The 15,282-nt window shown below is 42.0% G+C and overlaps 1 protein-coding gene across 1 annotated transcript in view; it reads right to left on the minus strand.

Moving 5' to 3' along the window:
- LOC136580796 (vascular endothelial growth factor receptor kdr-like) overlaps positions 1-15,282 on the minus strand; it is a 203,148-nt gene that overhangs the window by 68,508 nt on the left and 119,358 nt on the right. The window contains exons 10-12 of the mRNA XM_066581654.1: positions 9,220-9,370; positions 5,454-5,574; positions 398-509 (exon numbers count right to left, since the gene is read on the minus strand). Coding sequence (XP_066437751.1) covers positions 398-509; positions 5,454-5,574; positions 9,220-9,370 — 384 coding nt within the window. The remainder of the gene's footprint in view (positions 1-397; positions 510-5,453; positions 5,575-9,219; positions 9,371-15,282) is intronic.

The raw sequence follows: 15,282 nt of genomic DNA on the forward strand, positions 1-15,282 counted from the left end.
TAAGAGGGGTATCCCATGTACAGGCGTGAATGCCGCCACTGCATGGATGGTGGGTGTTCATTAACAAAAAAAATAAAAGATGCATTAAGAAAAGCAGTATTCATGAATGAGAGGGTTAGAAAAAACACCAAAATTCTGGAAAAGCCTTTAAAAAGGGTTGTCCCACTTCTAGCTGCTTTACTGCAGGAAGCAGACAGCTCCATACATTACGCAGTGGCCCAGGTTGGAACTGCAGGTTGAGTGTCATTCACTTAAATAAGACCCAGCCTGCAGTACCAACCAAGGCCACTGTGCAATGTACTGAGCTATCTGTTTCTCGCAGCAAAACAGCTAGAAGTGTGATGACCCCTTTAATAATGGAAACATGCAGTAGAAATACAATCATAGAAATAATCACCTGATAGGATAAAATGAATCTTTCTTTCATCTTCTCCTGCTTCATTAGATGCCTTACAGAAGAAAATTCCAGACTGGTTGCTATTCCGTGAGGTTATCAGGCTGCTCACAACCTGCAAAGCATAAAATACTGTTGATTGGCCAAGCGATCATGTAATTTATTAACAAACAATAACTCTCCCACTCAAGTGCATGCATGGCCCTCCCTCCTGTAAAACAATGCCGGCTCCTTAACCCCTCAGCTTTGGTAATATTTAGATAGGCTTGAATCATGCTATGTAGTATAGTGCAGTTTATGGAAGATATTCATACATTACATATTGATTCAGGCACACTGAGTGTTTCGGCAAAATGTATGGATATATGCAAAGTTGTGCATCTGGGTATTTATAATCGGCATATACCGTATGACCCAGGAGGGTGTAAACTGGGATAGTCACTTGCTGGGAAGGATCTGGGTGTGCTTGTAAATCATAGACTAAATAACAGCATGCAATGTCAGGCAGCTGCTTCCAAGGCCAGCAGGATATTCTCATGAAGTGAAAGAGTCATTGACTCGCCAGACAGAGATCTAACATTACCACTTTACAAAGCATTGTTACAGTCTCACCAAGAATATGCGGTTCAGTTCTGGGCACCAGTTCATAGAAAGCCTGCTCTGGAATTAGAAATGGTACAAAGAAGAACAGCTAAACTGATAGGGGACATGGATAATCTTAGTTATGGGGAAAGGGTAAAAAAAAGTATTTAACGTGTTTTATCTAAGAGAAGAGACGTCTAAGGGGGATGTGATTAACTTGTATAAGTATATAAATGGTTATTAGTTTCAAACTTTAGAAGTGTCAAAGATTCTTTACCATAAGAAATGGGAATATGCGGAATAGTCACCTCAGGTGTCGGTCACAGTAGTAACAGCTGCAAAATAGGTTTACATGATTTCCTAGAACATTTAAGCCTTAGTGCATATAAATGTGTAGAATTCTTGTTTTGAATCTTGGTCTAGTTTGATGGCCACTGGAGGGCAAAAGGGACATTTTTTCTCTCTAGGCAGATTATTTCTTGCATTATGAGCTTATTGTAACTTCCTCTGGGTCAATAAATGCAAACAAAGTTCTAAAGAATAACCCTTTGCAATCCAATTTTGGATTCAGGGTTTCCTAGGGGGCTTTCTCTTTCTGCCATTTCACAATGGCGCCATCTGCTGGCTAAAACCCGTACTACGGTATGGGGCATGCTGGAGAGGCCCCTGACAACAGAGCAGCCAGTAATATACAGTAAGAATACCCTGCCGGACCTCTTCCGACATCGGAGCTGTACAGCCTGCAATCAGAATGTTGGAAGACGTCAGACAGTGGATTGGAAAGGGTTAACCATAACTTTTTCCTTCAGCCACGTTCTTTCCTATTTATTCATGAGTGTGTCTTTTTTTAACCACAGTACACAACTATGTATCAGAAGATGCTATTCTGAAAATAGTTCTTTAAACCCAATATAAGATTAGCCATTCTACAAATTGGCATAGTTTCCTTACCTGGTCACTTCCGAACCCGAGAACCCCTTTAAACTTTCTGACTTGCAAGTTATTTGCTCTTACCAAATGATTTATGGTGACTACTGTACCAAAAAGAACAGGCAAGCTTCAGCAAAGGTTGCAAAGAGATAGTGGGATTGGCAGCAACCAGCAAGTAAACCCCGCGGGAGAAGAGAAGACACTTAAACTCAATGCAGATACGGAATTTATTCTTTTCCCTTTACTTTCTTGTAACTTTTATAACTTTTATACTCAAAATACTTATAACGACCTTAACTACCATAAGATGGGAAACCTTAAATGGAAACTGCTAAAAAGTTCCCTATTATGGGTTAAATTTCTCAGATGATTTAAACTAATATCCAATTTCCCTTTCTACAAGATACTGAAAGTAAACCAGCCATTACATTATACAGAAATCTCCACAGATGGTCCTCAGCTGGGATAGCTTTCGCTTCACATGTGCCCTACATTTTCCTGATGTTTTTATGAAATTGAAGCCTTGTAAATGGAAAGGAGTTGTTCCAAGCAAGGCGGTGGCTGGAGTGCCACATTTGTGCTAAAGCACACTAGAAAAAGTAACTATCAGTGGAAGGTACAATGGGATGCTGGGCTGTATAGCAGAGAACCTATACAATGGCCAATGGGGTTTACTAGACTGCAGGCAAAACAGGCGACTAAGCATGGAATGAAGATACTCAACTAAGTGACTCATAATGACTTGGAGCATAAATAATATGCTTGGAACCAGCTCCTTTTTGGAGTTCTGCTCCTATGTACACTTGATCCATGGAGTCTTTGTATGACCTGCAGTTGTCATTGTTACTTTAGTGTTATGCCCACAACATGCAAACATATAAAAATGTCATGGAAAGAACTAAACAAAGAAACAGAAGAAGCATACCATAAGCAGTGAAAATTAGATAAAGTTGGTTACGATTTTTAATTATATAATGGTACTATTAAGAAAATAATATACATGCCTAGGTTTTGTTCCATAAACCAGTTTGAGACCAAAGACAAACAAGAACATCTATGTCCAGCGCTCTATCAAAGCATATTCTTACAGACAGTGAGATATTTCTGTGCTGTAGATATTTTGTACCATAGTACAGTATGTTAGGCTGAAAAAGACTTGCATCCATCCAGTTCAGCCTATTACCCATCAATGTTGATCCAGGTGAAGGCAAAACACCCCAATGTGGTAGAAGCCAATTTTTCTTGTTTTAGGAAAATAAATTACTTCCCGACCCCAAATTTGGCATCCAGCCCCTGTTGTGCTCTTTTATTGAATTTGTCATCACCAGCTCCTCTTGCAGAGAGTTCCATAGTCTCACTGCTTTTACAGTAAAGAGCCATCTTCTATGTTGGTATAGAAACTTTCTTTCCTCTAGACGTAGAGGCTCCCTCATGGGAGAGATCTCTGTATTGTCCCTGATTATATTTATATATAGTTATTAGGTCGTCCCTCAGCTGTCTTTTTTCTAAAGTGAGTAACCCCAATAAACCTCTCTGGGTATTGAAGTCCACCCATTCTGTTTATTACTTTAGTTGCCCCCCTTTGTACCCGCTTAAGCTCTGATATGTCCTTCTTGAGTACCGGTGACCTAAACTGTCCACAATATTCCATGTGTGGTCTCACCAGTGACCTGTAAAGAGGAAGAACAATGTTCTCATCATGTGCCCCTAGACCTCTTCTGATGCACCCCATAATTCTATTTCCCTTAGCAGCAGCTGCCTGACACTGGTTGCTCCAGTTAAGCTTACAGTTAACTAAAATCCTCAAGTCCTTTTCCATGTCAGGGTTCCCCAGTGGTTTCCCATTTAGTGTGTAATGGTGACATGTATTTCCTCTGACCATGTGCAGAACCTTGCATTTATCAGTGTTACACCTCATTTGCCACTTTTCTGCCCCCAACTAAACCAGATCTATTTACAACCGCCTTGTGTCCTCTCTTGTGTTAATATCTTTACATAGTTCTGTATCACCTGCAAATATTGATATTTTACTCTAAAATCTTTCTACCAGGTCATAAATAAATATATTAAGAATAATAGGGCCCAATACTGCTCCCTGTCGTACCCCACTAGTAACGGTGACCCCACCAGTGCTGCCCTCTGTTGTAGCCCACTAGTAACAGTGATAGCAACATAGTATTTTAGGCTGAAATGTTTCCCAGTAAATATAAAAAATGTGAGTGTTTTAAAAGAATCGCGGTAGTTAAAAAGATTGTCCGGTACTTTATTACCGATGACCTGCCTCAGAATAGGTTATCATTAGTTCACTGTCAGAGGTCCACTGCTCGGGATCCCAGATGATCTGCTGATTGCCAGGTTCACTGTCGGTGGAAAAAGTTGGAAGCAGATAGCAATGTCAACATTGCTGTGACCCAGGTTAATATTGGAAGCACACCTCCCATTTAATTAAATAGAAGGTGTTCCTTCAATACCAACCTGGTCTGCTTCCGTCTCTGTCTGCACTGACAGTGGATTCAGCAAACAGCTGGTTGGCAGGGGCCATAAGAGGCAGACCTTGCCAATCAACTATTGATGGCGTAACCTGAAGATAGGTCATCAATAGTAAAGTCCCGGGTAGTTCCTTTTGAATAGGACTTCATCTGTTTATCACAAGGAATACCCCTGTAATGTCCCAAAAATGTTTCAAAAATTTCACAACTGAAACATATGGGGACTTCCTTAAGCCAATTTTTCACTTGCGCACATTTATTCCTCGGCATGCTGTACTCTATATGTTGAATTATGCATGCAATAGTTACAAAAGTAGTAAGAAACAGATCTGTTCTTTCTCAATAATCAGTCTATAATGAAAGAGTAGACGGGTTATGACTTGACATCATTGTAGAGGGCATTCACACTGAGAGAACATCCCAGCCTTCGCTAGAAGTTTACATGTAGTTTAGCGTCTCCCTTGGCCTGTATTGCAAAAATGAAAGATAATTGTTGCACTGGTTCTGGAATTGCTGCCCTGCTCATACTCTGGTGCTGGTTTTGTATGTGTTTCTACATTTTCTGGCTCAGTGGGCTTGGTATTAGGTGTGATGTGCTTGGTCACACCTGTGGGTAATTCTAGGGCTATTTAACCTGGCCTGATACTGAGCTGAACTGTGGTTGATTCTCAGTCTCTCCCTGACTGGGCTAGCAGTCAGAAGGTTTCTGCTAGATCATTCAGTTACCTGCTGCGTTTAAAGCTAAGTACTGCATTTGTTTGCACTGTTATTTTGGTTTTCTGGTTTTGTTTCCTTTCCCCACGTAGGGTCAACTAAAGACCGAGGCACGTGGTTGGGGCTGTCCTTATCGGGGTAATCGCCCTGCTTTCAGGTAGGGCCCTTCCCAGGGTTTTGTTGTATAGGTACAGCGTTTCCCATATTTTTGTTCCATTCTTGTTTTGTCGTTTATTTGCAGTTTTGGTAGATCTGCGAGAGACAAATCCAGCATGTCCAGATTGTACGTGACAATAATTACTTCTGCTCGAGAACTCTGCTGGTTCGGGAACACCTATATTTACCTTATTTTTTTCTTCAGATGACACTTGAGCTTCTTCAATCAGGGGTCTTGTTTCATTATCAATTCTGTCAATTCCATCAGATAAGACAGGAATCCTTTTCATCCTGGGATCTTCTTCACACCTAACAAAGACAATAATGCATTATCAATAAGCATTTAAACACTATAGGACCTTATGTGGACCTACACATATACCATATAGCTGCCACCACAATCACTGTTCTATCTAAATCTCCAAACCCTGCTGCTATTAGGCTTATTAACCTCATCAGGGTGGTTTCGCACATATCAGAAAAATGCATGTGTTTTAGTGTCGGTTTATCAGGTGTATTTTGATGACGTTGGCTGTAGGTAAATAGGAAAATATTAAATACACTACAAACAGTGCGTTTTTTATGGAGGATTTTTTTCCCCTTTTGTTGTGTGTTTTTCAGGTCAGCAGCATTTTTTTTTTACAACTGCAGCAGTCTGTAGGTTTGCATTATTTTCTGGCACAGGCTTCTCTATGGGAAAGAGAAACACCCAAAAAATGCATATATGTGTGAATTAAAATAAAAAAAGCCACTAAAAAGCGTCTAAAAAAGCCCATACAAATATAAAAATCACTAGCTTTTCTACATGTGCTTTTTGGGGCAAAAAAACACTGAAAAAATTGTGTTCGAAGGAAGCCTTAGGCCTTTTTCACGTGACAATATGCATCTTTACGCTCGGGCGTACACTGTGAAAAACCGCATGAAAGAAGAATAGCCAAGATCAAGTCCCAATCTTATTTGCGCATGATCAGTCATTCACACAGGCAGCTGCCACGTGATGGCAAAAAAATACGCTGCTGCGCGGAAATCCCTCAGTCGGCAGAAATCCTCGGTATGACTACTAATGCTCTAAATAGAGCCAGCTGTGTTCTTTCCCAGTGTTGGATGCAGCAAAACTCCCCCGCACCCTTTTTTTTCAACTCCCATAGAAGTCTATGGGAACTTCCAGCGCAGCTGATCAATAAAATAAGTTACCTGAAAGCGCTGCAGAATAAGTTAGCATTATACAAATAACAGAATTTATTTTATTTATGGGCTCATATTCGTGCGCCTTGCAATGCACAAATCTCGCGTGATATCCACGGCCCTGTGACAGTGGCCTAAGACAGAGGTATGAATAGAGCAGCTACAGGTGAAGGTAAGAATTCATGAAGTCTGTTCCACCCTATTCTTCATGGTAATACAACATGTGTCTTTTTGTAAACCTAGTTACTGATATGAATAAGAAAAACATATATTAACCCTTTCCAATCCAATTTGTATCCTGGTTTTCCTAGGGAGCTTACTCCTTTTCTGCCGTTATACAATGGCGCTATATGCTGGCTAAAGCCAGTACTGCATGAGGTGACACGTTGGATAGGCTCTGACATCAGAGAGGTTGGCAATATACAGTAAGAGAACCCCGACGGACGTCTTCCAACATCGGAGCTGTACAGCCTTAAATCATAATGTCTTTAGACGTCAGACAGTGGATTGGAAAGGGTTAAATATAAGGTGTTATTTTGTAGGGTAATGTAACTTAAAATACTAAATGATTGACTGGCTTACTTTAAGCTCAATGGTCTAGACAGAATATCCCAGATCTGCTGTGGTTGATAAGCAAAAGAAAAATGGTAAGAAGTCTAAGTCTCAGATCTTTTAATGGTAATTACTGCAATTAGTTATTCTCGTTTCTTAAGGAAGTGTCCCTCTTACCAGCCTGTGTATGATCTACTGTATGTCCAACAGACAATAGACTTTTTGTATTATAGTTATCGTGTCTTGACTTTAATGGCTCTTTTTGAAAATAGGAAAAACATCAGAAGGGAGAGACAGCTACTCAACAAGAGTCGTCGATAGTTTCTTTAGTCTGTGTGGCAATCAGCATGTTTTTAGATAGACTCAAAATCGGAAATAGACCTATAGCTGGTCTGACGTTTGTAAGTACAAGTTAGGGATTTAAGAGGAAGCAAAGTAAATCAGCATTTGGCTCGAAAGAACAATAGGCTCAATTTCAATGTCCTTCTGGGTTTGAAAAGGGTTAGAGAGAAGAAGAGGAAACCCGGCAAGAGCAGGAAATAGAGCCATGCGTCATATCACTCAGAAGTCCTCAAAGGATTTCTGTGAGCAAAAGATAAGACTGTTGTAAGTAGTCAGCATAACCTTATCCTGACCATAGATGTGACAGGTCATAGGCTGTGTACCCTCACTTTGGATACAAATGTACACCCTCTGTCCTTATGTATACTAAGAATGTGAAGGTTCATGTGATACCAATAGACTATAGGAATCAAGGAACATCACTGTAATGTCAAACTGGGACATGAACACTCTGCAGAGTCTTACCAGCACGTGAAGTGCAGAAGTGCGAACTGAACACGAAACTCGTAGACATGACTGAGAAACAGATTTAAATGTTACGCCATTCCCACTCACGAACTGGCGAAACAATACCAAACAGCAGAACTGCAGAACGGACTCTGTACTCACGGACAGACACAAAGCAATGGCTGATAAACACTCAAAACATGCACTAAGCATACCATCATGTAAAAAAACAGATGGAATAGATACAATATGAGATAGTAGTTCGTATTTTGGTCAAGATACTTAAGCCCGCAAGCCCACTTCAAGGGTTCTTGTTGTCTCGTGGGTCCCTACACTAATGAGATAACTAACCCCAGGAAACCTGCCTGCAATGCGGGGCAATTGTCCCAATAGGGACGATCCCACGCTGGAACCTAGGGACCTACCTCGTTCTAGATAATAAAGGACCCACATCAAAACACAGTTCACACCACACATACCTAGATCTGCACAGACACGCAGGAGCATGACACTGTTCACACTAAACATCCTGAACGCTGCACAGGCACCTCATGTCCAGCCACATGCACAGATACGCAGGAGCATGACACTGTTTACTCTAAACAGAGAAAAGGCCAGCAGCCTCTAGCAGAGGAGCTAGATATATGAGCAACAGACCTTGGGGATTGTCTGGCTTGAGCAAGCCACACCCAGCCAGCACAATCAACACCCCCTCTGAAGCTATGCTGCTGAAAACCTATTCAGTAAACAGATCCCAGCAGTGAACCCTAACATTAACTTCCCCTTAAAGAGGGGTCTCTGGAGATACAGGCACCTAACACACAGGGGTGTAAGACCCGGGGAACTGGCTGGCTGGAAAAATCAACCCCCAGCCAGCTCAATCAACCCCTACCTGTGGGGCTGAGCAGCTGAAAACCCATGCAGTACCACAGATCCCAGCAGAAAGCCTTAGAATCACACTGCATGCAATAATGCAGGGTCTATCAGATATCACTTACTGAGGTACTATTAATATAATTGGGCAATTTCTTGTACACGGCACTGACATATTAAAACTATGGGGAGAACGCCCAAGAATAATAATCCAAATACAATTGTAAAGTTAATCTCCAGCCCCGTACTGGATGCATACTTTATACTTAGCTGAATAACTTCACTGAAAATATGCAGATCATCACCCCTTGAAGTAAAATAAAGGTAAGTAGTCTTTCTCATGCTAATGTAATTCTTACTTATAATCAAGGTTGAAAAAAATGCTTTTCCCTTGGGCTTTTTGATTGCAGCCTGCGTGAAAGAGGAAATGAGGAAAAGCAATTTTTAAGCACACAAAGATGTTTTAACCTGATGAATCCAGTCTGGAATTCCTATCTAACCTCCACTTTTTCTTTATGGGCTTTTTTTAGTGCTCTGAAGGTAGATATTACTTACGTTGTGCTCGTGCTCCAACATGGCTGCCATTCCCAGGTGATTGTGGGAGAAGGGTTTCCATAAGCCGTACACTGGAAACGTCTCGGCTCTCCAAGTAGAACCGGTTCCACCATGTAGAAGTCGGTCTCTTTCTCATAGATTGAAGGCTTGACTAGAAAATAACCAATGAAATGGTTATTTAGATATGAAAGCAATAATCTAAGGGTATCCTTACCTTCGTTAAACGTATAATTGAGCTCATGAACTAACATTTGGTATTAAATGTTATTTGCTATTCAACAATCCCAAAATTGCTTGGTCCGAAGGAAACTTCCAAACTTCCCAACTGATCTCTATGGTAACATAGTAACATAGTTTGTAAGGCCGAATGAAGACAATATCCATCTAGTCCAGCCTGTTTATCCTCCTGTGTTGTTGATCCAGAGGAAGACAAAAAACCCCAAGAGCAGAAGCCAATTAGCCCTTTTGGGGAAAAAAATCCTTTCTGACTCCCTAATGGCAATCAGACTAATCCCCGGATCAACCCCTAATAGTTCCTACCTGCCTGTAAGAAATCACGAAGAAAACAACTAGCTATGGTGAAAGAAAAAACATTAAAGGAGAAGAGAAATATAAAGTGTGGCAAAAGGTGATCATGTATAGTCCATTACGTTCTCACTAGAAGTTCCCGGAGTCCAATTTGAACTCCCTGCCCGACTAGGGTACCCTGGTTCTAACTATATTAGTTCATCCCTACACTTGCTGACTCTCTCAATAGCTAGTTCCAGAATTATTTCAATAGTGCCCAGCTTTGGAGTTAATAAAACATTGTTCTTCAAGCTGATGAAGGAATATACAGTCAGATACAGTGATAGCCGGACTGCATTTATTCCCTACACCAGAGATACCCAATGGGTTTTGCACTTTGTAAACTATGTCCAACTATAAGTCGTACTCTGATTGGGCCACCGTCACTAGTGGGGTACCACAGGGTTCAGTATTAGGCCCCATTCTGTTCAATATATTTATCAACGACCTGATAGAGGGGCTGCACAGTAAAATATCAATATTTGCAGATGACACAAAATTATACAATATAATTAATGCAACGGAGGACAATGTGCGGCTACAAACGGACCTAGATAAGCTGGGGGCTTGGGCAGAAAAATGGCAAATGAAGTTCAATGGTGATAAATGTAAGGTTATGCACATGGGCAGGAGAAATGCATGTCACCAATATACACTGAATGGGGTACTGCTAGGGAAAAGTGAGATGGAAAAAGACCTGGGGGTACTAGTGGACTGTAGACTTAACTGGAGCAATCAATGCCAGTCAGCTGCTGCAAAGGCAAATAAAGTCTTGGGGTGCATTAAAAGAGGTATAGGGGCGAGGGACAAGAACATTATCCTTCCATTATATAAAGCACTTGTCAGGCCTCACATGGAATACTGTGTACAGTTCTGGTCACCGGTGCTCAGGAAAGGTGTTACAGTACTGGAGGGGGTTCAAAGAAGGGCAACTAAACTAATACATGGAATGACGGGACTGGAATACCCAGAGAGGCTATCAAAATTGGGACTATTTACTGTAGAAAAAAGAAGGTTAAGGGGCGACCAAATAACTATGTATAAATACATGAGGGGACAATACAAGGATCTCTCCCAGGATCTGTTTATACCCAGGATTTTGACCGTAACAAGAGGGCATCCGCTACGCTTAGAAGAATGCAGGTTTCATCACCAACACAGAAGGAGGTTCTTTACTGTAAGAGCAGTTAGACTGTGGAACTCTCTGCCTGAGGGCGTAGTGATGGCAAAATCCATAGAGGAGTTTAAAAGGAGACTTGATGTCTTTCTGGAGAGGAAGGATATTATAGGTTATAAATCCTTGTTTAATTGATAATTCGGGTATACAGGCAGGTAGGAACTATTAGGCCTCATGTCCACGGGGAAAATCGGGCCCGCTACGGATTCTACATGTAGAATCTGCAGCGGGTCCCTCCTGCCCCGCGGACATGAGCGCTGAAAATAAGAATAAATGACAATAAACTCACCTCCCATCCGCTCCGTTTCTTCTCTTCGCGGCGGCGTCATCTTCTCTCGTCGCGGCCGGATCTTCATTCTTCGGCTCGGCGGATGTGCACGATGACGTTGGTGACGTGCCCCGCGCATGCGCCGGGCCGAAGCAAAATGATCCGGCCGCGGCTGAGAGAGGATGGCGCGGCGCCGAAGAGAAGAACCGGAGCGGGTAAGTAAAATGTGATTTTTGTGTCCCGCGGATCCGGACGGCTTCCATAGGCTTCAATAGAAGCCCGCGGGAGCCGTCCCCGCGGGAGACCCGCATGAAAATGGAGCATGGTCCAGATTTTTTCATGCTCCATTTTTTTTTAAATCACTTTTATTGACGATCCGCGGGTATTTATCTACCCGCGGGTGGTCAATGCATCCCTATGGGGTGCGGATCCGCGCGCGGGAGAAGAGTTAAAATCCGCTGCGGATTTTAATTCTTCTTTTCCCCGTGGACATGAGCCCTTAGGGGTTGATCCAGGGAACAGTCTGATTGCCATTAGGGAATTGGGAAGGAATTTTTTCCCCAAAAGGGCTAATTGGCTTCTGCTCTTGGGGCTTTTTGCCTTCCTCTGGATCAACAACAGAGGAGTCTAACAGGCTGGACTAGATGGACATTGTCTTCATTCAGCCTTACGAACTATGTAACTATGTTATGTATAATCGGAAGCCACATTCAACTTAATAATGGGGAGACATATGTAATATGGTCAAACAAGATATCACAAATTTGCTAACATTTACTAATATGTGCTTTAAAGCCCTTTTACAGTGGCTGATGATTGGGCACTAAGATTTTTTAAAGTGATCATCATCCCCTCTCAATATGCCGGCGATCAGCCGAAGAATGGACAAACGCTCATTCGTTTATCTGATTGTACACTATCTCTAATACCAGCATAAAAATCATTGTTGGTTGGCAGCACATCTCCACGTGCAAATAGAGAGATGTGTGGCTGAGTATGGGAGCGAAGATTGGCTGTCATGATCATTTGTCCCCATACCATTGACCCTCTGCTGGTGTGAACACAGTAACAAGTGCCAGTCAACATGCTATTTGTCCATTGGCGCTTGTTATGATAGTCTGATTCTGAGCTCTTGTGAAAGGGCCCTTTTTATGAAATGTGACAATAGTATTATGCCATCAGAATAGCTACTGCTTGATGGTCAGGATATGTCTGCAATAGAGATGAGTGAGTATACTCACTAAGGCACATTACTCGAGCGAGTAGTGCCTTAGCTGAGTATCTCCCCGCTCGTCTCTAAAGATTCAGGGGCCGGCGGCGGGCGGGGAGTGGCGGTGGAGAGCAGGGAGGAACGGAGGGGAGATATCTCTCTCCCTCTCTCCCCTCCACTCCCCCCGCTCCCCCCCGCAACTCACCTGTCACCCGCGCCGGCCCCCGAATCTTTAGAGACGAGCGGGGAGATACTCGCTTGAGTAATGTGCCTTAGCGAGTATACTCGCTCATCTCTAGTCTGCAATAATTTCACTTGCTTGTACATATGGTCAAAACTCAGGACTTCTATGGTGAGCAATAGAGCAGGGGTTGGTGAGCCACATGTGGCTTCAAAGCCAACTGGTTGGAGAACACTACCCTATTCCAACCAATATTGATTGGTCTCTAGCACATATAGAGTTGATCAGTATAACCGTTTTTCTGTGACTGGTTACTTCGAAAATGATCTAAATGGTAATTATACTGATATTGTATGTGTAGCACTATGCAGCTTAACATTTTTTCATCTGCATTGTCAGTGTTTCGGCCATTACCAAGCCAAGAAGATATATGAATGTTCTGAATTCACAGCCAGGCAGCAAGTAAAGCAATTCTTACACTCTTCTTTCATAGACTATGGACACTTCTCTTTATTGAATAGTTTCTATGTGATTTTGGACTATATGTTTCCACTCAACAGCAGATAATATAGTCCATCAGTGGAGCATCATCAACAGTATTGGAAGTTCTACTTGTACCAATAGGGATGACATAAAAATTGTAGTAAAGGCGCAATATTATTCTCTATTGCCTACTATATACATTACAGACAGAAATACACATGGCTGTCCGAATGAGGTCAGAATCCAGGAATGGGGCTGTACAACGAGAGAACATGTCGTTCATCAATGTGGTTTATGACTCACAGACAAGCAATTGCTTTATCGAGATCTAATCATATAAATACATATACCTCGCTAAATCAACAGTTTTCTTTTTGTACCGCGCATGTGATTAATAGCATATTCCAAACCAAATTAAAACATGACAAAATTAATGTTTTCTTTTGGAACTTCCTGCAAGCGGCACAAAAAAGGTCATTTGGGGATGATGACACTCGATGCATTCTGAATTGTACTAAATTACCATGAATCAAGACAATGCTCTGCCATGGCCTTGTTAATTAGAAGAGGAATACACCCACTTCATTGGGGAAATCCTGTAATAATATATCATAATCAAGGCTAAGTCCATAAATGGGGATGTGAGAAGGAAGAAGCAGCTTGAGGATTAATGTTTTGGCAACAAGTTCAGGAATAAGCAGCAGTTGTGGTAGAACATTAAGCCAGCTGATGGTTATCAGGGGGGAAAGGCTTCCGATTAACATGCTACTTAAAGCTATTAAGAAAACAACACATTTCAATGAAGAAGTTTGTGCAGGAAGTGTAACATTTCACTCATTGTCCTGAATGACTAAGCTCTGTGATACTACAGGAGTAGTAAACTGAAAGGCCATTGTTGTTCAGGTTCTGGATCTTCTCTGGACTTCTATCTGTCTGGAGGTTTGTCAAGACAATCGTCAAGAGATATTGGCTACACTCTGGACTAGAAGCCAAGTTTGGGCATTCTGGCATTGGGTAGCTAAGGAACAAAACAATGCAGTTTGCAAGTATCATAAGGACAATAGGATCTTTGATCATTATGGATTTATGTCCCTGCTACTTTATACTGTACTTATAGTACATTCCAAACTGTCTCTTCCTCTTTTCTTCATATGATATCCCTAAGGGCTCTTTCACACGGGCGCTGTGATTTTCGGCCACCCGAAACGCAGCTGAAAATAGCATGAATGAGGGGCAGCCATGATGACATTGCAGCTGCATCTCCGGTCTTCTCGCCCATTCAGATGGCTGGGTGCAGCGTGTATACCGCCAAGGGGAGGAGGCGGGAGCTTAGCAGAGCTAGTTGTGCTAAACTCCCTCCACTCCCTCCCCAGCCCATGGGGGCTACCGACAAGGGGAGGGGGAGAGACCTTAGCAACATGAGCCGCTGCTAAACTCCCTCCCACTTTCATTTTCTAAAGGTTCTCATAGGCTCCCATAGGAGTCTATGGAAACAGCCGGCATATTTCGGCAAAAGATAGGACAAGACCTATCTTTTCCAGATGGTCGATGTTAGGCATCGGAAAATAATCCATCTGAACAAATTCAATGGAATCCAATGATTCAGATGGTCGTGAGTTTCAGCCAGTGTTTTATCGTAGCAAAATCTATTATAAATGACATGGGCATGACTACATTGGGTTGAAGGCCTGCATGGCAGCTCACATGTAACCTTGGAGGTAACAATTCAAATTTCATATGAATGGAGGGCACAGCTGGGCATGAATGGTTTTAATAGTATGGTACAGAAAATTGACTTTTTAAATATATAGCTACAGAATGTTGGCAGAAAACAAGTTCCTACATTCGGTTCATGCCGCATTTGCACAAAAATGTGTGATTTTTTTAAAAATTATTTTTATGCCACATTTGCAACATTTGGGAAAAATGGGCAGGGCTTAGCGGAAAGAGTCATGGGCTCCCCCTGCCCCATAAGTTTGCTATAATGTATGCCATCTAGCATAGGTGATAGTGAAAAGCTGGTGCAGATTTGCTCTTCTGGCCAGTGATACATCTTACTTCAGTGACAGCCGCTAAGCACTAGCGTGAGATCACCAGTGTTTAGTAAATTCCCCCATAATGTCTTTTGTTTCGACACTAATCGCTAATACAAATCACTGGAGTTTAGCTTTAAAGAG

This window comes from Eleutherodactylus coqui, chromosome 10 (assembly GCF_035609145.1).
Source record: "Eleutherodactylus coqui strain aEleCoq1 chromosome 10, aEleCoq1.hap1, whole genome shotgun sequence".
NCBI lineage: Eukaryota > Metazoa > Chordata > Amphibia > Anura > Eleutherodactylidae > Eleutherodactylus > Eleutherodactylus coqui.